Genomic DNA, 27,558 nt, shown 5'->3' with positions numbered 1-27,558 from the left:
CTCTCTCTCTCCAAGAAGTGACAGAGCTGAAAAATGTCATCATTAAAACTGCATTTAGGCAAGAGAGAGAGAGAGAGAGAGAGAGAGAGAGAGAGAGAGAGAGAGAGAGAGTTTAGATCAAGTCAAAAATAAGATCTCATATCCCTGCCTTTTACAAAGGAGTTCCTTTTGTACTTTTCTATGTGAGGAAATATATATAAGGTATGTATATGTATATAATATAATATATATATATATATATATATATATATATATATAGAGAGAGAGAGAGAGAGAGAGAGAGAGAGAGAGAGAGAGAGAGAGAGGAGAGAGAGAGAGAGAGAGAGAGAGGGGGCAGGCAAATGCTGCTTTTTATATAGCGGGCTTGACATGTTGCTAATAAGACTGATTGAAGTGTATGAATGACCTATTATTATGTACAGACACGTGCAGGAACAGAGAGAGAGCAAGAGAGAGAACGAGAGAGAGGTAATAGTGGTTTAATGGGGAGACATCATCGTTTCGTCTAATACCTCTTTTAAGAGATATACTGTACAAGAGGCTGGTTTCCTATACCGCTTAAGATCGGTAATGACGGTCATTGTCGGCCTAAAAGCTTCATAATGACTACCAGTCTTTTTTATTTGGGATTTCCTGAAAAACAGGTTGTAGCGGTGAGATATATATATATATATATATATATATATATATATATATATATATATATATATTATTGTGCGTGTGGGTGTTATATACGTGTTAATATGTTATATTCATATATATTAAGCCGTTATGTTGGGAAATGTGATCAGCCAGAGGACCTACTGATCAGCGCTGTTGATCCTGATCAGAATCGGTGATCTTGGATATCGTTCAGTCAGCTAATCATTAAGTAAAAATAGCTTAGCTAGTCATTATCAATACACGGCTTACACTCTAGTAAATAGATATGTCTATTCCACAGGCTGGTGTCATGAAAACGGATTACATTACGTAGCCTAGACTAATTTTGACTACACACATAGGCTGTTGTAGCTCATCTTGCAGTCATGGTGTTGTTAGTCCTAATTATAATGACAGAATATGGAGAGTAGGTCTATATATATATATATATATATATATATATATATATATATATATATATATGTATATGTATATATATAAAACAAATGAAGCTTAGTTAACTGATGGTGTTTGGTGTGTCATTTCATACTTATAACAGCAAAATTCCTGAAAACATAAGATAATAACATTACCAACACGGTACTGATTATCATTTGTGGGTAAGCCAAGATATAAGGATAGGCATGTGCTATGTTAAGTCTTGATTAAATCTTACTGGGCCTAGGTTACGTTTGTAAGCAAACTAGAAAACAAATAGCCTATATTTTGAGGTTGGTTTCTTGTAAGGAGCCGTGTTTAGTACCAGCCCCTTGGGGATGAGTGTAAAAACGAGTATAAAATGCTCCGAAGTTCCTTCGGCGCAATCGAGTTTTCTGCACATCCGCTACAACATATAATCAAGGCCACCGAAAATGGATATATCTTTCGGTGGTCTCGGTATAATGCTGTATGAGCCGCGGCCCGCGAAACTTTAACCACGGCCCGGTGGTGGCCTATCCTATATCGTTCCCAGAAGCATGATTATGGCTAACTTTAACCTTGAATAAGATAAAAACAACTGAGGCTAGAGGGCTGCAATTTGTATTTTGATGATTGGACGGTGGATGATCAACATACCAATTTGCAGCCCTCTAGCCTCAGTAGTTTTTAAGATCTGAGGGCGGACAAATAAAGTGCGGACGGACAGGCAAAGCCGGCACAATAGTTTTCTTTTACAGCAAACTAACACAAACGAAAGGCGGCAAACATCATAGGCATAAAAGGCATAAACATCATCTTAAGCATAAATAAAAGGCGGTAAATTTTCCGATCGGCGACTGGTGGGAATCAGGGCACGGTATTAGTCTCCAGTTTTACCAAAACATTATTGGTATATTTCTGGTTTTTAAATGTACACTTTATGAGAACATAACTGTATTTTGACAAAACAGTATAATCCTAAGCTGGGATTATAGGCCTACTTAGGGATTATCGGTATTGTCCCTAAGCTAAATTATACCGTCTTAAATTAGGGATAATTTTCAATCGGCAAAAACCAGGAATTTGGACTGTTTACTCATTTCTGTTAATCAAATTAAAGGCATTTTTTTTATTTTGGGATTTATCCTGAGATATGCAATAATTAAACATAAAATTATACTATGGAGCGAGTGTGGCTCTTAATCGTAAGTTTTCTTTCATGCGTTTATAGAAAACGATACCTAACCTAAACTACAGTACAACATAGCCTAATGTAAACAGACTCATCTGCGGGCTTTGTAATGTGTGAACATTTTGTCTCCTTGGTGAGAACATAAAGTCAATATACATGAATCAACAGAAATATACATCTATGTATGTGTGTATATATATATATATATATATATATATATATATATATATATGAATAAAAATAAAGCAAGCTTGATGTATTTAAACGTAAGAGAAAATTCTCTCTCCAGTACGGTAATGCAGTAGTCTCATATCTGATGGTAGGCCTATGTCGTGGAAATATGTTTAGATAACGAAATAAAATGGAGTCTGGCGATGTTCATACTAGAACTATTAATTTTTTGCCACAACAACTCCATCACAGCTTACAATCAATTATTTCTGTTTTGATACAAAACAAGGGACGAGAATACTGACAAGAGTAATTCTAATGTGTAGGCAGAATTAGGTGTATGACACATCTTCAGAACAAAATTTAATGCTTTTCCCGTAAATCTAACAGAGTATCTGGCGTGAGATTCAAACAACTTTGTCGACTTGTTTTGTGCTAATTATATTTTCTTGCAGTTCCTCTACGTGTGGTTTCTGAGACAAATTATTCTGAGATATTTGCTAATATTGTGTCTTAACGTGTTCCCAGTTGCTTTGTTCCTGCAAAGTTAAGTGATCACTTACCTTGAATTACAGGTGTTTTGCACTCGTGTTCTGTCTTCCTTCCCAATAACAGTTGCAGAAAGCTTGAATGAGCTCGTAACTGCCAGGCTTTTTTGAAAAAAAACTCTTAATATTTGCTAGGAAACTTTACCGGGGGTTGATGATAAAAGCCATTTATCTATAAAGCAAAACAAAACGACAAAATGAGTAAAAGACATTTTTCTATTTGAATAAAAACATTCTCAGGGTTTACACTTTGAACTAATATTTCGCTGACAACCCCGGGGTAAGTAACAAATTCTAAAAATAATTCTTCTTTTAACGTGCTTTTTTCCCATTTTTGTATGGGGTAAGCACGATGCCTTCTTTTGAAATAGAAGATAAACTCGTATTCATATGAACAAGTCCACAGAGGAGTCACTGACTTCAAATTTAAGCTTCCAAAGAATAAGGTGTTCATTTGAAAGAAGTTAAGAAGACAATGGGTAATACAGAAAGCAAGAGACCAGTTATTGGAAAAGATAAATCTATAAATAAACAGATACAAACACAAATCAATTATTAAAGTACAAGGGGAATTGTTTTAGGGTAGTAATGGATTTATTCTTCGCCTGAACTTTTGAGGTTCTAATTGCCCAACAGCCTCAGGGCGACTGTTCCATAGACCAACGGTTCGAGGAATAACATACCTAAGGAACTGAGAAGTTCGACACCGTGGCACATTTACTGCATGTTGGTGCTGCTGTTCCATCGGACACAATGGAACCATTATTGTTTAGTCTATTCAAAGCCTAAACTAACATTTCCTTTTGGGACATCGTAGCATGCGTTAGACGTAGAAGTTGCACAACCTTAACCTTATTGTAATGATACAATGTGCGTGTGTGTGTCATTTTTATTTTTTGTTTTAATTTTACTAAGCTACGTTTGAAGACATGGTTAGTTAAAATAAAGATTTTTTAAAGTAAATAAAATATCCTGTAAGTTATACATAGTTCAAGCGAAGATGCAATGCATTGCTATACTAATACTATTCTCCTTGCATTTTAATACATTTTTATATATAAATTATTTTTCTTTTTTTTAATGAGAGGGGTCTCTTCTTTACGTATTTCCCTTTACCTACTCTTACTTCTTCCTAATGAACACCATATTCTTTGGAAGCCTGAAGTTCAAGTCAGTGGCCCCTGTGGTGGGCTTGTTCCATATGAATGGGTTTCATCTTCTGAATAATAATAATTAGAAAATCAGTTTTGACAGGCCTAGCTTAGGCTTCGAATGAAGTCGTATAGGCCTAGCAAAAAAAAAGTATAAACGTTAAAATATCTAGAAGTAGGCCCAGCAAAAATAAAAATATCAAAAGGAGTAACTCATGGTGAATTTGAAGTTATGTAGGACCAGCAAAAATCAAAATATCAAAAGCCCTAACTCATGGTGAATTTGAAGTTGTGTAGGACCAACAAAAATCAAAATATCAAAAGCCCTAACTTGTGGTGAATTTGAAGTTGTATAGGACCAGCAAAATCAGAAGCCCTAACTCATGGTGAATTTGAAGTAGTGTAAGCTCAGCAAAAATCAAAATATCAAAAGACCTAACTCATGGGGAATTTGAAGCTGTGTATGACCAGCAAAAATCAACTATCAAAAACCCTAACTCATGGTGAATTTGTAGTTGTGTAGGACCAGCAAAAATCAAAAGCCTAACGCTTGGTGAATTTGAACTTGTGTGGGTTCAGCAAAAATCAAAACATCAAAAGCCCTAACTCTTGGTGAATTTTAAGTTGTGTAGGCTCAGCAAAAATCAATATATCATAAGCCCTAACATATGGTGAATTTGAAGTTGTGTAGGACCAGCAAATATCAAAAGCCCTAACATATGGTGAATTTGAAGTTGTGTAGGCCCAGCAAAAATCAAAATATCAAAAGCCCTAACTCGTGTGAATATGAAGTTGTGTAGGCCTAGCAAACATTACAACATCAAAAGCCCTAACTCATGGCGAATATAAAGTTATATATAAATATGGGCCTGACGAAATCTACAGAAAATTATCAATTATCCTTCAATCAACCGGAAGTGTATTGTGACACTATTGGGGCATTCAACTGTGCAATTCAACAAAACGCAATTAATCATATATTTTAATTATATGAGATTATAAAAGCTTTACTGATGAGCCAAAGTGTAGTACTAAAAGGCAGGATGCCTTTTAGTTATTTAAGACGATACAATTAAGGATATAACTTTTAACTTACCTAATATCAATTCAGGATAGACATTTGTATGTGTCGATGCAGCAAACATGGCTGAAAGTCCACATAAAAATGAAATAATAAAAAAATAAAAAATTTTCTAGCAGATATCAGAAACACCGTAAGCCATTGTTACCTGTTAAGATATTCCCTCGTTGAATGATTCGGCGTGAACTGACGAAAGAATCAATCATCGTGCGCCTAACAACGATCAGCCAATAGCGGGGCACTTTACATCCACCTTAGCCGTCACGTAAACATTAGTTCCGCGACCCACTTAATGTGGATACTTTCCCAGTGCACGAATCTCCTCGTTATTTTCGTGTTTTCGATGACATTTACGAACTTTTCCGGTCGCGTAACTGCGTCAGGAGATGGGGATGACGTTCATGGCGTCGCGGGAACGTCTCGTGGACGGAATATTAAGAGGAATTGAATTTATCGGCGATTTATGGAGAACCACGTGTCAAGGTAGTCTTCAAACTGTCACTGTTGACTTCAACTATTTACTAAATGTCAATCCAAGATTTCAAGTAGATAATCATGTCGTTCGACGTACGTGACATACTGTCAAAAGTAAAGTAGAAATTACTTCTACTTTACTTTCCGTCAAAAATAAGCTTGGCTACGTCACCTCAACTTTTTGGGGGTAATTAGAAACTGAAGGGATTATGATAAGCGATATAATGAAAAAGTACGACAGTAAATAGTACAGCCTACTACAAAGTAATTATGTCAAGTATTTATGGCAGATAAGGGTACAATGTTCAAGGAATAAAACGAACATTCAGTTTAGCGAAATAGTGAAGAAAGTGAAGCTAAAGACGGTTAGAATACTTAAGAAAGAGATTGCTATTTAACGAACACTGTAGTGAGCCCGCAACTGCGTTTGTACAGAGCCCTTGGGAAACAGGAACTTGTACGTGTAAGTTTGCCTACATAATTCTAAAATGTAATAATGAAATTTGAAAGGCTTATGCATGATAATGCTGATAAATTTGTTACGGTGGTGGCATGGCATATGTATCATATCGTAACTGTTTGTGCTGTAAGATGTACTGTATAGACACTCTTAACAAGAAACACATTCAAAAATGACGATACAATCATACAGCAGTTCAGTAGTAACTGCGCTGGCAATCGTGTAGCGAAAGAATGCACATTGAAATGCTGTCACGTGTATTAACTTTGCTTAGACAGGAGACAAGATACCGAAGTGCTGGATAAAGTTTAAAAACTGGAAAGCTCTGGATAAAGAAAAAATAGGAACTACTACTGACCGCGTATATAAAATACATTGAAGTCTTGAAATAGTGTTTTGTAAACATTCATTCTCTTGGTCATAAAACACTGCAGGTTAGGGAATTGTGTAAAGAAAAATCTTATGACGGACAATCTGTTTGCTGGAACATAGCCTAATGGCTTAAATATCGATTTCATATTAAAATTCTTCAAGAGAACTCCAGTGGAAGCAGAGCAATGCAGAGCAACGCAAATTACAGTCGATAAATGAGAAGGCTTTTATTAATATTCTGTGTGCAATTAGGATAACTTAGAATGGACTGCTGACTCCGCTAATTGGCTTTTAATTATGAAGAATTGTAATAAGAAGCCATTCTTGCTGTCGTGTGCTGTGATCTTGAGAGTAATGCAAGTTTTATTAATATTAATGAATATGCAGTGCTCTTCGTGTTGCAAATAAGATGATCCTGCAGAGAAACCTAAACAGCAAACAGGTTAGTGGTGTTTTACCAATTGTTATTATTATTATTATTATTATTATTATTATTATTATTATTATTATTGTTGTTGTTGTTGTTGTTGTTGTTGTTGTTTTGAATTAAGAACTTCGTCACTTAGGGTTGGTTTGTCTTAGGCCTATTTTCGTGTTTGTTAAAAACATCTACACTATTGTGTTTGTTTTACTAATGCACACTCACATAATATAATTATATATATATATATATATATATATATATATATATATATAAGTATATATATATATATATAAGTATATATATATATATATATATATATATATATATATATATAATATATATATATATATATATATATATATATATATATATATATATGTATATATATATATATATATAAACTTTGCGTTGCACGGTACCGAATTTTTAATCCATGTTGAGGTTTTTTCAGGAAGGGTTAGGAACCAGAAGTAAAGGGTCGTTGAAGTGTAGCTTTTATTTTGGTTATGGGGTTTCCCTGTTTATTGGGGAGGAAGGGGAACAGGATGTTTGATGCGGCGTGAGAATATGAGTAGTAAAAAGTCCTTTACTAATCACACTTAATTGATTGTATTCGTATTTCAATTCTTTTTTCAGCGTTGGGTAGGGGAATGAGGGCGAGGGCGGGATTTTAAAAAACTTTTAATGTAAAAAAAAATTAAAAGTAAATGCCCTACACTTTTCAAAATGAAATACTCGGTTAGGTTTGTGCATAAAGTTAAGAAATGCTGCTTTGGTGAATTCCCATTTTGACTTGCGCCAGGGTTCAGGATTATTGTAACTTAGATGCGGTTGTGAATATAACTCCTCTTACTCCAGGCATTACTGTTTTTGTTATTTTAGTTTAAGCTGGCCTTATGCCAGCACGCGGTCATGCTGTTGGGCAGCCCTTTAAAACTCAAGCTATAAATACAAGTTTATTAAACTTCAGTTCAGATTCGGTCAAGTTTCCATTATCTGATTTGTCATAAACTCAACACATCATTTATTTGTTGTCGAGTATGTAGTAAGTGTACATCACTGTCGAAATTCTCAGTTCCAGAGGTCCTTTATTCTTCACACCGTTGGACTGTGGAGCAATCTCCCTGAGGATGTTGTGCAATTGGAACCTCAAAAATTCAAGCGAAGATGCTATGCATTACTACCATAAAACAATTCTCCTTGTACTTTTAATGATTTATTAACATTTTTGTTTACTTATTTATTTTCTTTTATAATAACTGATCTCTTCTTTCGGTATTTCCAATTACCTTCTGTAATTTCTTTCAAATGAACACCTTATTCTTTGGAAGCTCGAATTTGAAGCCAGTGGCCCCTGTAGACCAATACCATAAGAACAGGATTCATTTTCTGAATAATAATAATTGATTTACTTCAGCTATAAAGTACAACTGAGTTCCATTTACGCCCAGCGCATAATTGAAATTGCTTCATAATTACGGGCCATTTCTCTCTCTGCCTTACCATCTGGTTCATACTATTCTTCCTAAGGCTTTTTTCTCGACTCTACAAAATCTCCGTTTGGGGGTAGTACCATCAGTGCACCTTATGCTGTGCACTATAAGGATCACTCAAGGTTCTTTGCAGCATACCATCTGCCCCTAGCTGCAGCCCCCTTTAATTTCTTTACATCCATTCGTGTTCTCATTCTTCCATCTTACTTTCCTCATCCCTCTCCTAACAATTGTTTCATAGTGCAACTGCAAGGTTTTCCTTTCAGACCTCTTTACTCTCAATTTCCCCTTTCAGTCCTGAATGACCTTTGGCCCAAGTTTTATATTCCAGTTCCAATTCCAAATCTACAAAGTCTATTAGGTAGACTTACTGTCATACCATGGTTCAAGTCCGTATAGCAGTACAGATTGTACTGGGCTAATGTATAACCTTACTTATAAAAGTCACTTCTGCAGACAACACTTTTAAAATGCTCTTAGGTTGTAACTACTACAAAGAAAAAAAAACTACCGAACTGTATAACAATACAATTTTTTTATTATATACCAATAAAAGAAATAACAATAGGCTGTAACAAACAACAATAATGTAACAAGAATGTGTTTAAATAACATAAGAATACAACAATGCCAATGCAATTACATTTGATAATGCCCAGACCTACTGCATCTCTTGTCAGGGAGTGTGAAGTGCATTTGAAAGCTGCTCTGCTGCCAATGTCTTCCTTATGGTGCACTAGGTTCCTTAGTCTTTGCGTTGTTTCACAGTTTCACAGGACTGACGAAAGTGGTCCTCCCACTAAATCTGAAACGATATCGTCTGTGAAGTCAGAGGCACTACATACTTACTATCTGTGGGTTGAAGTACAGGTTCAGTTTGCTTACTGAGGTCATTTACATTTGCTGTATGCGTGCTATGTTGCTGGTATATGAGTGTTAAATACCTTGAGAAATTGAACTTCGGATATACAGTATATCATATATTGTACCATTTGCATATTCTCTCCGTATGTTAGGTTAGGTTTGTTGGTTAGCTTTGTTAGGTTAGGTTACAAGTGATAAGTACTTCATCAAGGAAATAAATTTCACGTTCATACCAGATATTGTACCATTTGCATGTACTTTTCATAGGTTAGCTTAGGCTAGGTTCGTTAGGTTAGGTTACAGGCAGTAAGTACTTGAAGGGAGTAAATTTCACATTCATACTAGATATTGTACCATTTGCATGTATTTTTCATAAGTTAGGTTAGGCTCAGTTGATTAGGTTAGGTTACAAGAAGTAAATACTTCATCTACCATTTTTTTGTAGTTTCACTAGGTCAGGTTAGGCTGGTTAGATTTGGTTACAAGTGGTGAATATTTCATCTAGAAATAAGCTTAACATTCATACCAAATATTGTATCATATGTGAGTAGCCTAGTTGTTGCAGGTTAGGTTAGTTGGATAGGTTAGGTTACAAATTGCATCATTCAGCACTTATGTTACTTTTCACTGATGCTGAATAATAAATCTTACCTCATTCTGCAGAATCAGTTGGAATCAGTCAAAACTCGAGACCGACGATCACCACGATTCAGGACATTCCACTCTCTGTTCTGAACATTCCCCACTGGGAATTCTATAAATGAGTAGTGGATGGGGTTTGCGTTGACTACTGGTGCCCTTAAAAAGGACACTTGTGTTTGAGCTGAAGCAGGTTCCCCTGAACGGAGAGCTCCTGTGGAGATTGAAGGAGGTTGTGGATTACTGACTCTCGGTTGTGGTGGGAGCAGCGTTGATATTAAAAGAAAATTTGGCCAGAATTGTGTAAAAGATGCCTAACAGTCTGAATCTGTGATAACAGTAACTAACAGAGGAGCGCTTCTTAATCCTTGAATAGTACGCACTATTAATGTCTAATCAGCTTTGTGAACAAAATGCTCTTTCCTTTCATTGCAAGCTCGTTTTTCCAAAATATTACTTGTTTCGATGTGCAACGTACTTTTAATTATCTAAGAAACAAAATTAATTGAACTGTGATATTAGCTCCTACTAGGGGATATGTTTATTGAATACAGCACCCCAAAACTAATGGCTAAGTATACATATATATACTACAGTATTGAAGGGATGAGTAGAAAATTAAGAAACAAAAGCTCACTCTGAATTCAGTGCATTAGCAATGTAGGAACAGATTTTCATATGCATTTCAGTAAGATAAACAAAATTATCCAAAATATAATCGGTTCTGTGCAGATGGCCTGGACATTGAAAATGTACTGAATAATGAGGTAAACGAGAAATGAAGAGTCTGACACTATGTATAATATACATGTAGATACGCTGTAATATATAGACATTCCATCATCCATGACAAGATAAGTATCACCCTTCTGTATGGCGTTTTGTAACTAAACAGTTCATTTTCCATAAAAACAGCGCCCAACAGAACATATATATATCATATTTACCTGCTGAGCAGCGATCTGGAATGGTGCATTTGGTAACTGCCAAAGGCTTGCAGCTGTCGACAGGCCCCTTCACGCAGCTTCCTTTGTTTTCAAGGGCTTCCTTACTCCATTGGTAACCATCAGGACAGTGACGGTGTTCTTGGCGAAAACTGTTGTCAGGTAACTGGATACATTGGTAATAACTGCCACAGCTCAAAGGGTCAGGGAAGCGTCCGTCTTGTTGGCAAGTGAATTTTCCAGTGTCCCAGGAACAAGGATCTTCACAGGCCCCTTCGATTTCGTTGTACATCGTATTACTGGCGCACTCCAGGGGCTTTTGGAGCCAACCATTTTGACTGGCAACGCACGTGTAGTATTGGCTGCAGTTACTGTGGAATGCGAAGACTCCTGTTTCTGCACAGGGAGGAAAACCGTTCCTGTTCTTGCATTGGTTAATTTCTGTATCGAACTCCATGTCTTCTGGGCAGTGATAAATGTCTGGATCTGCATTAGCGGAACTGCAGAAGAAGAACATGTGATTGTCGTAAGCATCAACGGAGAATGAGTTGGCATCAACACAGGTGCACTTCTCTTGGGGTGAAGGATAGCAGACAGCTCCACCGAAGTCACTCCTTTCTGAGCAGGTATCACTTGCGCCGCAAGCTTCGGTAAATGCCACTCCATTGACACAGTTGACAAGTGTTTTACAGTCTGCGCAGAAGAATCCGTTAGGCTTTTCGCTGCAGATGTTGCTGAATCTGCGGTCGACAGGGAGAGCTCTGGTTGTTCGGAGTCTTCTGTTGCACTCCTGGCCCTAGGAAGATAAATGCTACATAAACATTTTGTATGTTTACATTAAAGGGATGCCATAAGAGTGATAAAGACCAACGGGTGGGATTGTTGTATACAGAGTGACTGGCTGTGCAAACAGTAACGATAAACTAACCCCCCTGTAAAGCTATGTTAAACCCGTATAGCCTACTTTAGCATATCCTTGACAGGCTGCTCGTACGAGAAGAACCGTGACAGCATAAAGCCAGCTTAATGTAAACGATAAAATAATACCAAAAGAAGGAACTGATGCTGCTTTTCTTGGAAGCTGGTCATAGCCAGGTGCCATATTCAGTTACAATACGTTGGAAGATTACAAAGCAAGTTTATGGCATTAAAATGAGTTCCTTGCGAAATTATGATTACGTATTAGGAAAAATAATTTCTACTGCTATAATAACAATCGATAATAATAATCATAATGACATATAAAGAACAACTACAACAACAACAACAACAATAGTAATAATAGGAAGATTAGCATTCCCCTATAAATATTGTTACTTATACATTCGTGTCTAGTTTATTCCCTGCTGTTCATGTTCATTACAGCAAAGTGTTTCCTTCTTTAAACTCATAAAATGATAAGGTATATATATTATATAGACATATATATGTCTATATATATATATATATATATATATATATATATATATATATATATATATATATATAAATTTCTGACTCACATCAGGATCAGACCTAGGTCTTTTCAATTGAAGGCAAGGACGCTGCCCACTAGGACATACCATACAAGTCTTGGTGGCCTAGTGGGCAGCGCCCTGCTTTCAAGTGAAAGACCTGTTCGACCTGATAATGAGTCAGAAATTTATTCTGTTCCACACACGTGATTGTGTGTTGATTATTTCTATATATATATATATATATATATATATATATATATATATATATATATATACAGTGTAGTCTTACCTATCTGTATATATATATATATATATATATATATATATATATATATACTCTCTCTCTATATCTATATATACAGTGTAGTCTTACCTCATCTGCCTCAACGCAAGCCTTTTCTCGGAATCGAAGGCGGCCCCATGACAGTTTCCGAAGCGCTTCTTGAAAACACCTTGCTTGGTGTTGCGGATGCACTCCACGTAGTTCCCGCACTGCTGCGGGTGGGGGAAGCGCCCTTCCATGGGGCATTCGTACAGTGACCCTTTGGCCAGGTCAATTTCGACACGACTTCACATGGGAAAGAGGAAAGGATGGGAACGATTAGTATCCGTTATGTTCTGCATCGGGTAAATTATATTCATTCGCTCTTGAGAGGCTGATTGAACGGTTGTAAGTTCCCTGGCATCATTACACCCGCTCTTATGAGACTTAAAGAACGATTATGATTTACCTGGCGTCATTACACCTGCTCATAAGGGACTGAATGAACGGTTGTAGTTTACCTGGCTTCATTACATCTCATAACAGACTGAATGAATGATTATAGTTTACCTGGCATCATTACACCTGCTCATGAGAGACTGATTGAGCGATTATAAGTTATCTGGCGTCAACACACCTGCTCATAAGAGACTGAATGAATGATTACACCTGCTCATAAGAGACAGGTGTAATAACATTAGGTAAATTATAATCATTCGTTCAATCTCTTACGAGCAGGTGTAATGACGCTAGGTAAATTATAATCGTTCATTCAGTCTCTTATGAGCAGGTGTGTTGACGCCAGATAACTTATAATCGTTCAATCAGTCTCACATGAGCAGGTGTAAAGATGCCATCCATTCAGTCTCTTAAAAGTAGGTGTAATGATGCCAGGTAAACTATAATCATTCATTCAGTCTATTGTGAGTTGTAATGAAGCCAGGTAAACTACAACCAGTCATTTAGTCCCTTTGAGCAGGTGTAATGACGCCAGGTAAATTATAATCGTTCTTTAAGTCTCATAAGAGCAGGTGTAATGATGCCAGGAAACTTACAACCGTTCAATCAGCCTCTCACGAGCAAATGTAAAGACGCCAGGTAAATGACAATCATTCGTTCAGTCTCTTACGGGCAGGTGTAATGAATCTAGGTAAATGGTAATCATTCATTCAGTCTCTTACGAGCAAGTGTAATGAATCTAGGTAAATGGTAATCATTCATTCAGTCTCTTATGAGCAGGTGTAATGACGCCAAGTAACTTGTAATCATTCATTTAGCCTCTTACGAGCAGGTGTAATGACGCTAAGTAAACTATAATCATCCATTCAGTGTCCTACAAACATTTGTAATAACCCAAGTTAAATTATAATCATTCAGTCTCTTACGGGCAGGTGTAATGAGGCTAGGTAAATTGTAATAATTCATTCAGTCTACTACAATTATATGTAGACTGAACTTGGCAAGATCGTGACAGAATCTTGTTGGCTGTAATGCTTTTCTGTGCAGCATATGTTGGTTTTTGTTTTCTAGGTAGTGTAATGTTATATATATATATATATATATATATATATATATATATATATATATATATATATATATACATATACATATATATATATACAGTATTTACATATACATATATATATATATATATATATATATATATATATATATATATATATATATACTGTATATGCACACATTATATATATATATATATATGCATACATATATATATATATATATATATATATATATATATATATATATATATATATATATATATATATCTGTAGGTGGCTTATTCATGCTGAACGAAAAAGATATAGGAATCCTCACTAAAGTTGACAGCCATGAGATCATATTGGCTCTCCCCTTTAAAAACCCCTTGGGGGGGGGGAGAGGGGAACCGGTTTTGTCGTGTGTGGGCTAATGAACGCCGCATTGACTTTAAGCAGCTGTTGTGTTAGAGTCGCTACATCTTTAGCCTTTTTGTATTTAGAGTCACTACTTCTTTAGCTTTTGTATTTAGAGTCACTACTTCTTTAGCTTTTGTATTTAGAGTCACTGTGTCTTTAGCTTTTATATTAGACTCACTATGTCTTTAGCTTTTATATTAGACTCACTATGTCTTTAGGTTTTATATTAGAGTCACTATGTCTTCAGATTTTGTATTAGAGTCACTACGTCTTCAGGCTTTATATTAGAGTCACTGTGTCTTTAGCTTTTGTATTTAGAGTCACTATGTCTTTAGCTTTTATATTAGACTCACTATGTCTTCAGGCTTTATATTAGAGTCACTGTGTCTTTAGCTTTTGTATTTAGAGTCACTATGTCTTTAGCTTTTGTATTAGACTCACTATGTCTTTAGGTTTTATATTAGAGTCACTATGTCTTCAGCTTTTGTATTAGAGTCGCTATGTCTTCAGGCTTTTGTATTTAGAGTCACTGTGTCTTTAGCTTTTGTATTTAGAGTCACTATGTGTTTAGCTTTTGTATTAGAGTCAGTACATCTTTAGAGTCACAATATCTTTAGCTGTTGTTGTGTTAGAGTCAGTACATCTTTAGCTGTTCTATTAGAGTCACAATATCTTCAGCTGTTGTTGTGTTAGAGTCACTACATCTTTAGCTGTTGTATTAGAGTTATAATATCTTCAGCTGCTGTTGTATTAGAGTCAGTACATCTTTAGCTATTAGAGTCATTACATACACCTTTCCTTAGGGTAGAATGCACGATTCTTGGTCTAGCAACATAGCAACTCTCTCTCTCTCTCTCTCTCTCTCTCTCTCTCTCTCTCTCTCTCTCTCTCTCTCTCTCTTGAGAATTATTCTTTTATGAGTTCTAGCCAAAGAATAGACCATGGGAATGAAATGATTGCTTTTAAATATCTTGTTGTTTAACTGTCTTATCAACACGTATTTTTGTAATTCCAGATTATCCTAATTCGCAAAATCGTTTTACATATGCTCTCTCTCTCTCTCTCTCTCTCTCTCTCTCTCTCTCTCTCTCTCTCTCTCTCTCTCTCTCACACACATATATATACTGTATATACTGTATATATATATATATATATATATATATATATATATATGTATGTATATTATACGATATATATAAATATATATATGTATATATATATATGTATATCTATATATATTCCTTACATATTAAATTTTAAAAATCGTACTTACTCTCTCCATTGTATTTCAAAGGCTGCAACATTGACCTGTGAATGATAAAAATACATTTTTAGTTTTTTGTTGACTAAATGAGAGAGAGAGAGAGAGAGAGAGAGAGAGAGAGAGAGAGAGAGAGAGAGAGAGAGAGAGAGAGAGAGAGAGAGAGAGAATATAAAAAATTGTCGACACGTAAGAAAATCAAAGTAGGCCTAGTCTGTTAAATAGTGTTCTGATAATTTTCAATAATTTACAAACAAACGTTTCAAATAGAGGCGTAATTATTATTATTATTATTATTATTATTATTATTATTATTATTATTATTATTATTATTCAGAAAATGAACCCTATTCATGTGAAACAAGCCCACAGGGGCTACTAACTTGAGATTCGAGCTTCTAAAGAATATGATGTTCATTTGAAAGAAATTACAGATGATAGGAAATGCTGAAAGACTAGATCAGTTATTAGAAAAAAAAGATACATCAACAGATTAATAAATAAATCGATAAAAATGTGAATCAGTTAAATACAACGTGAATCGTTATAGTATAGTAATGCACTGCGTCCTCGTTTGAACTTTTGAGGATGAAATAAAAAAAAGATATGCGATGTATTTATACAACGTCTAAGCGAAGAGAGCAGACTTTGAGTCTATTATATTGCCTTATAAAAGCTGTGCAGATCGATCCGAAATATTGGTTGTTCGACATTTAAAAGATCTGGTTCCAGTAAATTAAATGAATGACTTGAATTTGTATCAGAAAAAAAAATAATTTAATATTAATCTTAATTGTCGTTAGTCTGTTAGTATAATCTTCCTGAAATACAGAGAGAGAGAGAGTAGGAAGTAATTTCGAAATAGTGGACATAGGCCTAGCCTCGACTAGTTAAAATTATGCTAGGAAAAAATTGTTTTCTTCAACAAAACACAAATAAATCTACTCTGAGTCGATATCAGCAAGAGCCGTCTGTATCTCTCGTCTCATGATCTGAATTTCGAATGCCAGCTCAGCGCTTTGTTAATGTTTTACTACACTCAAGTTGATTCAAAACAAATGAGATATTTTGGAGCTTCGTTGAGCTAAACCCGTTGGAAAAACCAGTGTGCAGGCGTTGTGCTTTGAATTCTAACGACATGGAGGAAGGATATTTCATGATATTGCATTAACATTTGCTCTGGTATATATAAATAAACATTCGTTTCGCTTTCATGCGCTGGCTCGTCAATTAGTAAAAATTACATATACTGTAGATGCAGTTTTGTGTTTCAATGGCGGTAGGCTGATAAATCCCTATAACAGGTTTTTGATCACGGCCACGACTTACAATTGCTAAGTTCAGATGAGTATCTATTCATCACTGAAATTAAATTTGCTCCAGAGAAAGGTACATTTCCGATACATTAATCAGAATTCACTAAAAATCACTTTGTTGGCGCGAAATAAACGAAGCTCGCCAACAAAAGATGTCACCGAAGCCTTGGTTACATTTCGAGACAAGTGAAACAAATCGGTTTGGGGAAGCGTTACGGAATTCCAACTTTAACCTACGAATAAGAGACTTTTTACTTATTTTTGATGGTATAATATCTTCGTTCTTATCACGTTTATCTCCCTCTGATTAGCAAAGGCTCGATAAATGCAATCACGGAGTTACAATCACACAAAATGCTAATGAAATGTTTTGAGTACTCACCGCCATGACGATGGCTAACGTCACCAACCACACGAGGAACGTCATTGTTGTCGCAGCGGGCAGAAGTGGAGGAGAAACTTCTCGCTCTCAGGCGGCAACTGCTTTATATACACACACTACAGTGTCCTGCACTTGCAACTTCCAGGACCCCTCCCCCTCCTCCTCATTCTTCCCCCCTTCCCCACCAATTCTCCCCTCCCTCCTTCCTCCAACACCCCTCTCTCTCTCCTCTCTTCCCAAATCTTCTTCCACCCATCCAATGCGGCGATCATAGTCCTCCGCCCCTTGCTTAATCCTACTCCCATCCTATACCACCCCCTTACAACTCCTTCCTCCCTGAGAAACCACTCCCAAGGGTAATCCTCAGTTATCTCTCCCACTCCTTCCCCACCCCTGCAATATCCATGATTGGCTGATAGTCCCCCCAATCCTCAAGCCCACCCAATGCGTCCCTGTTCAGAGTTCCGCGCCCCCTGGTCAGCGACCTTTGGATGAAGGACTATCCTTCTCTCTCTCTCTCTCTCTCTCTCTCTCTCTCTCTCTCTCTCCTCTTAGAATGATTAATAACAGCATCGACAATTTATTATCCCGTAATGTGCGCTTCCTAGAGGAACGATTTAGCTCTCAGCTGATAGGGGCTAAACCGGTCTACCTTCCCGGGAATCGAACCCGGGCTACTATAATTGGTTGGTGCGTCGGGTGGCATAACCGCTGGACCGTTATGATTATTATCATAATTATGAAGCTGAGTACTATTCGCTGATATAATTATATACATATATAACATTTATATATGATTATATATATATATATATATATATATATATATATATATATATATATATATATATATATATATATATATATATATATATATATATATATGTTTATATATTAGTAATTATAAAAAATTGCAGGATCAGACGAACAGAGAGAAAAGGAGAAAGAAAGAGGAAAATACTTCGGTAACTAAAAAAAAAACTTTTTAATTGTTTGATCACATTTGCAGTTTCTCCTTTCGTTCAGACTAAAGAACAAGAAGGAACGAATAAAGAATGAGAGAGAGAGAGAGAGAGAGAGCGAATATTCAAAGAATGACGATAAATACCGAGAGAAGCCAATTTACGACGAAAAGAAGTATTCGATAAAAAAATAAAAAAAAGACATAGAAGAGAAGATATGGGAGAAATGCGTTTCATCTTCCCGCGTCAAGCCGAAGAAAAATGGTGCGAAAAGTAACATAAAATGGGGGGAAAAAAGTTGTATGTGATCCCATTGCCATAAGTATTACCTGTATTTACCTGTTCCTCTAATTGATTAGTTATATTACCTGTCCTTCTAATTGATAAATTGTATTCCCTGTATTTACTTGTCCCTCTAATTGATCAGTTATATTTACCTGTATTTCCTGTCCCTCTAATTGGTGCCATATATTACCTGTCATTGATCAGTTATATTACCTTAATACCTATACCTCTAATTGATCAATTATATTACCTGTATATTTACCTGTCCCTGTAATTGATCAGTTATATTACCTGTATTACCTGTCCCTATAATTGATCAGTTATATTACCTGTATTACCTGTCCCTCTAATTGATCAGTTATATTACCTGTACTTACCTGTCCTTCTAATTGATCAGTTATATTACCTGTATTTACCTGTTCCTCTAATTGATCAGTTATATTACCTGTATTTACCTGTCCCTCTAATTGATCATTTATATTACCTGTATTTATCTGTCCCTCTAATTGATCAGTTATATTACCTGTATTTACCTGTCCCTCTAATTGATCAGTTATATTACATGTATTTACCTGTCCCTCTGATTGATCAGTTATATCACCAGTATTTCCTGTACCTCTAATTGATCACAAATATCACCTGTATTACCTGTTCCTCTGATTGATCAGTTATATTACCAGTCTTTACCTGTCCCTCTAATTGATCACATATATTATCTGCCCCTCTAGTGGATCAGTTATATTACCTGTGTTTATCTGCCCCTCTGATTGATCACATATATTACCTGTATTACCCGTCCCTCAAACTTATCACAAATATCACTTGTTTTACTTTTCCCTCTAACTGATCACACATCACCTGTATTACTTGTCTGTGGACAGAATCAACAGATGGCTTCACTGGGAAATGAGCTTGCAGAGAGGTAGACAAGGTATAGAAAAAGGTGATAAATGAATAGATAAGAGGGAACAGAAAATAAAACCGATACGCCTGAAATTCAGGAGACGTCAGCGGCAGCAGGAAGCAGGAATGAATCTGTTTCCCCACTTTAATATTTGGAGATCAGCAGATTCTCCAACTGCACTAGGCAAACTATTACATATTTTATAGTTTTAGCCAAGATAAAACTCCTGCCAGACTGAACAGCGTTGGAACTGATGCTAGAAAAAGACAGTGTTTGTAGCAGAAAGAAAAACAATCTAACGAGTCAACGCCCTTAATGACATATTTTCTGAAAGAATTCAGATCAACCAACTTTTTTGTTATGTTTATATATATATATATATATATATATATATATATATATATATATATATATATATATATATATATATATATACATATACACATATACATATATTTATAGCTTTATTTGGTTGGCTGCTCTTTCAATATCCTTGCTGTTGGCCCAGCGTTCGACTCTCTGACCGGCCAATGAAGAATTAGAGTAATTTATTTCTGGTGATAGAAATTAATTTCTTGTCATGATGTGGGTCGGATTCCACTATAAGCTGTAGGTCCCGTTGCTAGGTAACCAGTTGGTTCTTAGCCACGTAAAATAAGTCTAATCCTTCGGGCCAGCCCTAGGATGCTGTTAATCAGCTCCTCAGTGGTCTGGTTAAACTAAAGTATACTTAACTTTTCAGTATCCTTGACTTTTCCCGTATTTCTTGTTATTTTCAGTAACTCCTTTCAAATAAACATTGTATTCTTTGGAGACTTGAATTTCAGGCCAAAGGCCCCTGTAGTTTGTTCCATGTGAATTGGGGTTTATCTTCTGTATAATAATAATAATATAATAATAATAATAATAATAATAATAATAATAATAATAATAATAATAATAATAATAATAATAATAATTTTGTCTATCATGTATTTGCGCTACAGATTTAATTATTTGTTTTTAGAGATCATGAAAGTGTTCAAATATTTACTATTATGAATGACTGCAAGGTAGGCCATTCTAACTTCACATTTGACAGAATCCGTCTTATCAAAAGAGATAAATTGGCGTTTGTTTTAACCGCTCAAGTTTCGTCAGAAGTCAGCGTTTTAGTGGTTTAAGTGTGCTTTTCATTTATTTAAAAAGAAAAAAAAACAGGTTTATCGCCTATAGTGGAGATAGAATTCGTTCTGTTTTCTGACATGGAATCTTGTTGAAACGAGTAAAAAATGCGCCGAAGTTTCTTTGGCGCAATCGAGTTTTCTGTACACCGTATAATCAAGGCCACCGAAAATAAGATCTGTCTTTCGTTGGTCTCGGTATAATGCTGTATGAGCCGCGGCCCATGAAATTTGAACGACGGCCCGGTGGTGGCCTGGCTTATATCGTTGCCAGACGCACGAATATGGCTAACTTTAACCTTTTAACTGAGGCCAGAGGGCTGCAGTTTCGTATGTTTGATGATTAGAGGGTGGATGATCAACATACCAATTTGCAGCCCTCTAGCCTCAGTAGTTTTTAAGATCTGAGGGCGGACAGAGAAAAAGTGCGGACGGAAAGACAAAGCCGGCACAATAGTTTTCTTTTCAGAAAACTAAAAACTGCTTTTTTTGCCCTCCCGGTTCTATTCTTTTGAAAGTTTTTGTAAGAGACAACTTGAGTCACAGAAACCAAGCGTTGTTCTTAGACAAAGAAGACGGTCTTAGTGCACAAAACATAAACATATATTACAAGTATATATAATGTAAGTCCCCTTTCATAACGAGAAAAGATACACCGACCTGGGTGCTGGAGTATAAAACTCAGGCCAGAAGCCAAGCTCTGGAGCCTGTGATTAAGTCATTCGGCGCTTAAAGGGAAATTGAGAGTCGAAACGTTTGAAAGGTGTAACAGGAGGAAAACTTTTGCAGTTGCTTCATGAAACAATTATTAGGAGAGGGCTGAGGAAAGTAAGATGGAAGAAAGAGAATACGAACGAAGGAGGTAGATACAGTTCAAGGAATGGAAGGGGTTGCAGCTGGCGGCCTAAGGGACGCTGCAAAGAACTTCAAGTAATGCCAACAGTGCACTGCGTGAGGTGCACTGTCGGCACTACCCTCCCTACGAAGAAGAGGGGGGGGGGGGGGCCCGTCTGAAGAGAGCGCCATTTGTAAATGCATGTTTTGCACTTTGCAAGGGCACATTAATCCTTCAAAAACGAGCAAAAACCTACATTTTTTGTTGAGACTTTGCAGTGGTATGATATTATATTGTCTTTGTTGCAAAAAGTAAATTACAAACAAACGAAATCTCTGCAGGACCTCATCCTTTTGCAGGCCATTCAAGGTCAGTAGAAGCCTCAAGTCCAGTCACCCCTTCGCCAACTTTGGAACGCCTTTTGTTGACCTTGGTGGCGTGAAATACCCCCCTCCCCCTTCCCGCCCCCCATCTCCCCATCTTTGTTGTTGTTCGCTGGTCTTTTAGGAAAAGAATTCGGCTTTGCATTACTGATGAGTTCGAGTTACCAAGTCTGTATGGGCCATTGTGTTCAGGTCTTCAAGGAGGGTGTTAAATTTGGCATTCCTGCATGTCCTATATGATGGCACTGTGCCCAATTTAAAGAAGTCTCACTGGTCCCGGGAAAATCAGTTAACCTTCCTTGTCCCGTCGTGCATTCACATACTGTAATTAGAACCTCAAAGGTTCAAGTGAAGATGTGATGCGTTACTACCCTAAAACAGATCGCCTTGTATTTTAATGATTTATTTATATTTTTGTGTATTTGTTAGTTAATTTGTAAGTTTATCTTTTTTTTTTTCCTTTTCTGATAACTAATCTCTTCTTTCTGTATATCCTATTACCCTCTGTTACTTCTTTCAAGTGAACAACATCATGTTCCTTGGAAGCTTGAATTTCAAGTCAGTGGCCCCTGTGGTGGGCTTGTTCCATATGGATAATGGTTTACCTTCTGAATAATAATAATAATAATAATAATAATAATAATAATAATAATAATAATAATGGTGTTGCCGTCCGTTGTGGCATATTTTTAGAGGGTCCTCAGTTTTTTGTGTCAACTGTTTGACTGAAAAGCAATTCATTTACTCAGTAACCTGATTCACACCTGTTTCTCTCTCTCTCTCTCTCTCTCTCTCTCTCTCTCTCTCTGCGTGTGGCCCTTGCAAAACCTCACGTCTCATCTGACGGAATGTAGGCGACCGTGCAACGAACGTTTTAATTCGCGATTAAAAAATTAAGAATTCAGTTACTTTTGCCGTCGCCATGATTTATGGTTCATCGCCATGCTTCAAAAATATAGCAAGTGAGTTTTAATTGAATTCAGTAAGCACTGATTACAAGCTTCAAGTGAATACGGTTAACCTCGTTTTACAATAAAGAGTTTGTTGAAGATATTACAGATTCAGGGATCTCTTCAAAAGGCAGAATTCTGTCGCATGGGAAACTTGATAAAAAACTTTTAAGGAGGAGGTCGTGGTATAATGGATTAACTTTAAACACTGACAGGCCATCAATTTGATGATCAATGTGGCAAACCCTTACTTAATAGACCGGTGATTTCCTGTTGAAAATCTCTATTGATTTTCATTATTCGTCTGCTCGAGACGTTTTTGGTTGGGCGTTCATGTCTCACTGGACAGCGAGCAGGTTTGAAGCTGCTCAGTGAAGCCAATAAGCCTTCAGCAAGTGGCCCGCGTCAGTGGACATCAATGTTTGAATTTATGAAATTTCCAGCGATCATTAAAGATATTTGGCGTTGTGCTAGTCTTCCTAGATCCTGTTGCTTGGGCTGAGTTTTTTTCCTTTAAAAAAGGCAAGAATTTTTAAATCTTTGTTTCACGACACTGTTCTCTGGGTTGCCAAAGATTCTGTGAGGAAGTTTAGAATCTCTGTTTCGCGACGCTGGTGTCTGGATTGCCAGAGAGTGTATGAGGAAGTTTAGAATCAGAGAGGCTGTTTGGAAGTTTAGAACCTCTGCTTCGCGATAATGGTGTCTGATTTGCCAGAGAGTCTGTGAGGATGTTTAGAATCTGTTTCAGTTTAGAATCTGTTTCACGACACTGGTGTCTGGATTGCCAAAGATTCTGTGAGGAAGTTTAGAATCTCTGTTTCGCGACACTGGTCCGTCTGGGTTGCCAAAGAGTCTGTGAGGAAGTTTAGAATCAGAGAGGCTGTTTGGAAGTTTAGAATCTGTTTCACGACACTGGTGTCTAGATTGCCAAAGATTCTGTGTGGAAGTTTAGAATTTCTGTTTCGCGACACTGGTCTCTCTGGGTTGCCAAAGAGTCTGTGAGGAAGTTTAGAATCAGAGAGGCTGTGTGGAAGTTTACAATCTCTGTTTCACTACACGTGTCCCTGGGTTACCTAAGAATCTGCATGCAGAGTGGAAAGGCAGCTCATATGCCGTTAATTCAACGATACCGCTTACTCAAGTTTTGTCAGCGGGCTCAAGCTGTGGAATGATGATAGTCCACAAAAGGATATAATGGTGCCTGTCCAAGTGCCATGGAGTTCTTAAACCCGAATCTTTCCAGGTCAGTTTAGAAAACAGTTAAATTATAAAAGAGAAAAGTTGATATATAACCGAACTCCAACAAATGTTGGTCGTGTAAACCAGTCGCTAGCAGGAATACATTATCCACGTTTGTCAGCGCTAATTAGAGACCCGGTTTTGGAATTCTGGCGATGCTGTGTAGGGCTTCTGTCGGATGAGGTGGTCGCGATTTCATATCCGGTCAAGAAGAAGAAGAAGAAGAAGGGGAGGAGAAGAAGAAGAAGAAGAAGGGGAGGAGAAGAAGAAGAAGAAGAAGAAGGGGAGGAGAAGAGGAAGAAGAGGGGGAGGAGAAGAAGAAGAGGGGGAGGAGAAGAAGGAGAAGAAGGGGAGGAGAAGAAGAAGAGTGCGACGAGAAGAAGAAGAAGAGGGGGACGAGAAGAAGAAGAAGAAGAAGGGAAGGAGAAGAAGAAGAGGGTGAGAAGAAGAAGAAGAAGAGGGGGAGGAGAAGAAGAAGAAGAAGGGGAGGAGAAGAAGAAGAAGAAGAGTGGGACGAGAAGAAGAAGAAGAGGGGGACGAGAAGAAGAAGAAGAAGGGAAGGGGAAGAAGAAGAAGAGGGTGAGAAGAAGAAGAAGAAGAAGGCGAGGAGAAGAAGAAGAAGAAGAAGAGGGGGAGGAGAAGAAGAAGAAGAAGAGGGGAGGAGAAGAAGAAGAAGAAGAAGAGGGGAAGAAGAAGAAGAAGAAGAAGAAGAAGAAGAAGAGGGGGAGGAGAGGAAGAAGAGGGGGGAATAAGAAGAAGAAGAAGAAGAAGAAGAAGAGGGGGAGAGAAAAAGAAGAAGAGGAGGAGGAGGAGGACGAGAGGAGGAACATGCTACGAGAGAGGTTACACAAAACTGAGTATTTAAATTCCTTGATTTTACGACATTTAGATTACTCATTTCTCTGCTCACATTTATTGAAACTTATTTCCCGTTGGGGAGTAGTGCTGTCGTTGCACCTCGCGCGGTGCACTGTAGACACTACGTAAGGTTCTTTGCAGCGTCCCCTTCGGCCCCTAGCTGCAACCCCTTTCATTCCTTTTACTATACCTCCGTTCACATTCTCTTTCCTCCGTCTTACTTTCCTCAGCCCTCTCCTAAAAATTGTTTCAACTTATTTTCAACGCTGAGTGACCTCATCATAGGTCCCAGCGCTTGACCTTTGACCTAAGTTTTATATTCCAGTTCCACCTGAAACTTATTTTCTTATACAAAGCCGACAACTCGTGCATTTTGGATGCTGTTGTGCTTTAAAAGCAAGCAGAGAGCACCGACCACTTCGTTGCTCTCTGGCCTAAAAGCAAGCAGAGAGCAAAGAACACTTCGTTGCTCTCTGCTCTAAAAGCAAGCAGAGAGCACCGAACACTTCATTGCTCTCTGCTCTAAAAGCAAGCAGAGAGCACCGACCACTTCGTTGCTCTCTGGCCTAAAAGCAAGCAGAGAGCACCAAACACTTCGTTGCTCTCTGGCCTAAAAGCAAGCAGAGAGCATCAAACACTTCGTTGCTCTCTGATCTAAAAGCAAGTACTGAACACTTCGTTGCTCTCTGGTCTAAAAGCAAGCAGAGAGCAAAGAACACTTTGTTGCTCTCTGGTCTAAAAGCAAGCACTGAACACTTCGTTGCTCTCTGGTCTAAAAGCAAGCAGAGAGTACCAAACACTTCGTTGCTCTCTGGTCTAAAAGCAAGCAGAGAGTACCAAACACTTCGTTGCTCTCTGGTCTAAAAGCAAGCAGAGAGTACCAAACTCTTCGTTGCTCTCTGGTCTAAAAGCAAGCAGAGAGTACCAAACACTTCGTTGCTCTCTGGTCTAAAAGCAAGCAGAGAGCAAAGAACACTTCGTTGCTCTCTGGTCTAAAAGCAAGCACCAAACACTTCGTTGCCCTCTGGTCTAAAAGGAAGCAGAGAGCAAAGAACACTTCGTTGCTCTCTGGTCTAAAGCGTTAACCAAACACTTCGTTGCTCCCTGGTCTAGCAAAGCAGAGAGCAAAGAACACTTCGTTGCTCTCTGGTCTAAAAGCAAGCAGAGAGTACCAAACACTTCGTTGCTCTCTGGTCTAAAAGCAAGCAGAGAACAAAGAACACTTTGTTGCTCTCTGGTCTAAAAGCAGTCACCGAACACTTCGTTGCTCTCTGGTCTAAAAGCAAGCAGAGAGTACCAAACACTTCGTTGCAAGCAGAGAGCATCAAAATGTTCTCTTTTCATTCCTAGTTTGATTTCGACTCTATGACAGTTAAAATCCACAACCGACGTTCGTTGACTCATGAGTTACCGTGATATCGGCTGTGAAAATTTACCGTCAGCTCCCAGAAATACAGACTTTAGACGGCGTTTGAGACAATTATAGGAGTGAGAGAGTCACTAATGGAAGTCACATGCTGTGTGTTGGCTCCTATCTTGGCTGTAAATCAAAATTTGATAACAGGAATCTTTTTAGAAAGACGAGACGTTAGACTTAATAATAATAATATAATAATAATAATAATAATAATAATAATAATAATAATAATAATACGTCTTCTTGGAATTTGTCAAAAAGTCTTCGCATTTGACATTGCAATAGAGACTCAGTCTTAATTGTATTATATAGGAAATCATTCATTTCCAATAAAACATAATATAAGACTGACGCAACAGCATTAGACATGAGTCAAAGATAATAATAATAATAATATAATATTAATAATAATAATAATGTACTCTACGTGAATCGTATCTTAATTAGTTCTCCAGTTATGTTATCTACCTTCCTTACGCAAAAGATATATGGTTTTGAAAAGTTCAAATTCATGCAATTGCATAAATACAAATTGAATATTTTCATAGTGTTCTTAAGCGTAGTATGAAACTAGACACTTTAATATGCAGCATACATTTATATGAACAGTCATGTAAAATAGACTGTTTGTCAGTCGAAAATGTCACGGAGAATTCTATAGAAACGTCAAAATTGTCATTGAGTCCATTTTCCCTGTTTTTAGGGGTTTACTGAATAACTTTTTGTGTTCTCTTGTTTCTATTTTTATATATATATATATATATATATATATATATATATATATATATATATATATATATATATATATATATATATACATACATATATATACATATGTATATATAAACAAAATATATATATATAAATATATATATATATATATATATATATATATATATATATATATATATATATATATACATAAAAAGTATTTCAAAGGACACAAGATAAGAGCATCAGAAAAATATTTCAAAAAACCCTACAAGGTCAGATTTCGGAACGCCCAAACAAACATTCAAGTATGATAACCGCACTAAATCGCTCAGACACACAAATAATACCCAGTAATTAAGATTGTTGATTTATGAAA

At 36.8% G+C, this 27,558-nt stretch overlaps 2 protein-coding genes across 2 annotated transcripts in view; one reads left to right on the top strand and one right to left on the bottom strand.

The window, feature by feature from the left end:
* The first annotated feature begins 6,371 nt into the window (after positions 1 to 6,371).
* The window catches only part of LOC136840798 (major facilitator superfamily domain-containing protein 8-like), a 78,000-nt gene continuing 56,813 nt past the window's right edge, over positions 6,372 to 27,558 (top strand). The window contains exon 1 of the mRNA XM_067107691.1: positions 6,372 to 6,953. The gene's annotated coding sequence lies outside the window, so the exon portion shown is untranslated. The remainder of the gene's footprint in view (positions 6,954 to 27,558) is intronic.
* Positions 9,095 to 17,597, bottom strand: LOC136841136 (uncharacterized). The gene is made up of 7 exons (XM_067108181.1): positions 17,473 to 17,597; positions 15,787 to 15,821; positions 12,706 to 12,900; positions 12,378 to 12,390; positions 10,879 to 11,671; positions 9,944 to 10,145; positions 9,095 to 9,233 (listed from the first exon to the last, which is right to left on the bottom strand). The coding sequence occupies exons 1-6, from the start codon at positions 17,515 to 17,517 to the stop codon at positions 9,958 to 9,960; spliced, it is 1,269 nt and encodes a 422-aa protein (XP_066964282.1). The 5' UTR covers positions 17,518 to 17,597; the 3' UTR covers positions 9,095 to 9,233; positions 9,944 to 9,957.

This window comes from Macrobrachium rosenbergii, chromosome 8, assembly GCF_040412425.1.
Source record: "Macrobrachium rosenbergii isolate ZJJX-2024 chromosome 8, ASM4041242v1, whole genome shotgun sequence".
NCBI lineage: Eukaryota > Metazoa > Arthropoda > Malacostraca > Decapoda > Palaemonidae > Macrobrachium > Macrobrachium rosenbergii.
Note: the sequence above shows the minus strand (reverse complement) of the source record. Positions and strands in the feature narration are given on the sequence as shown.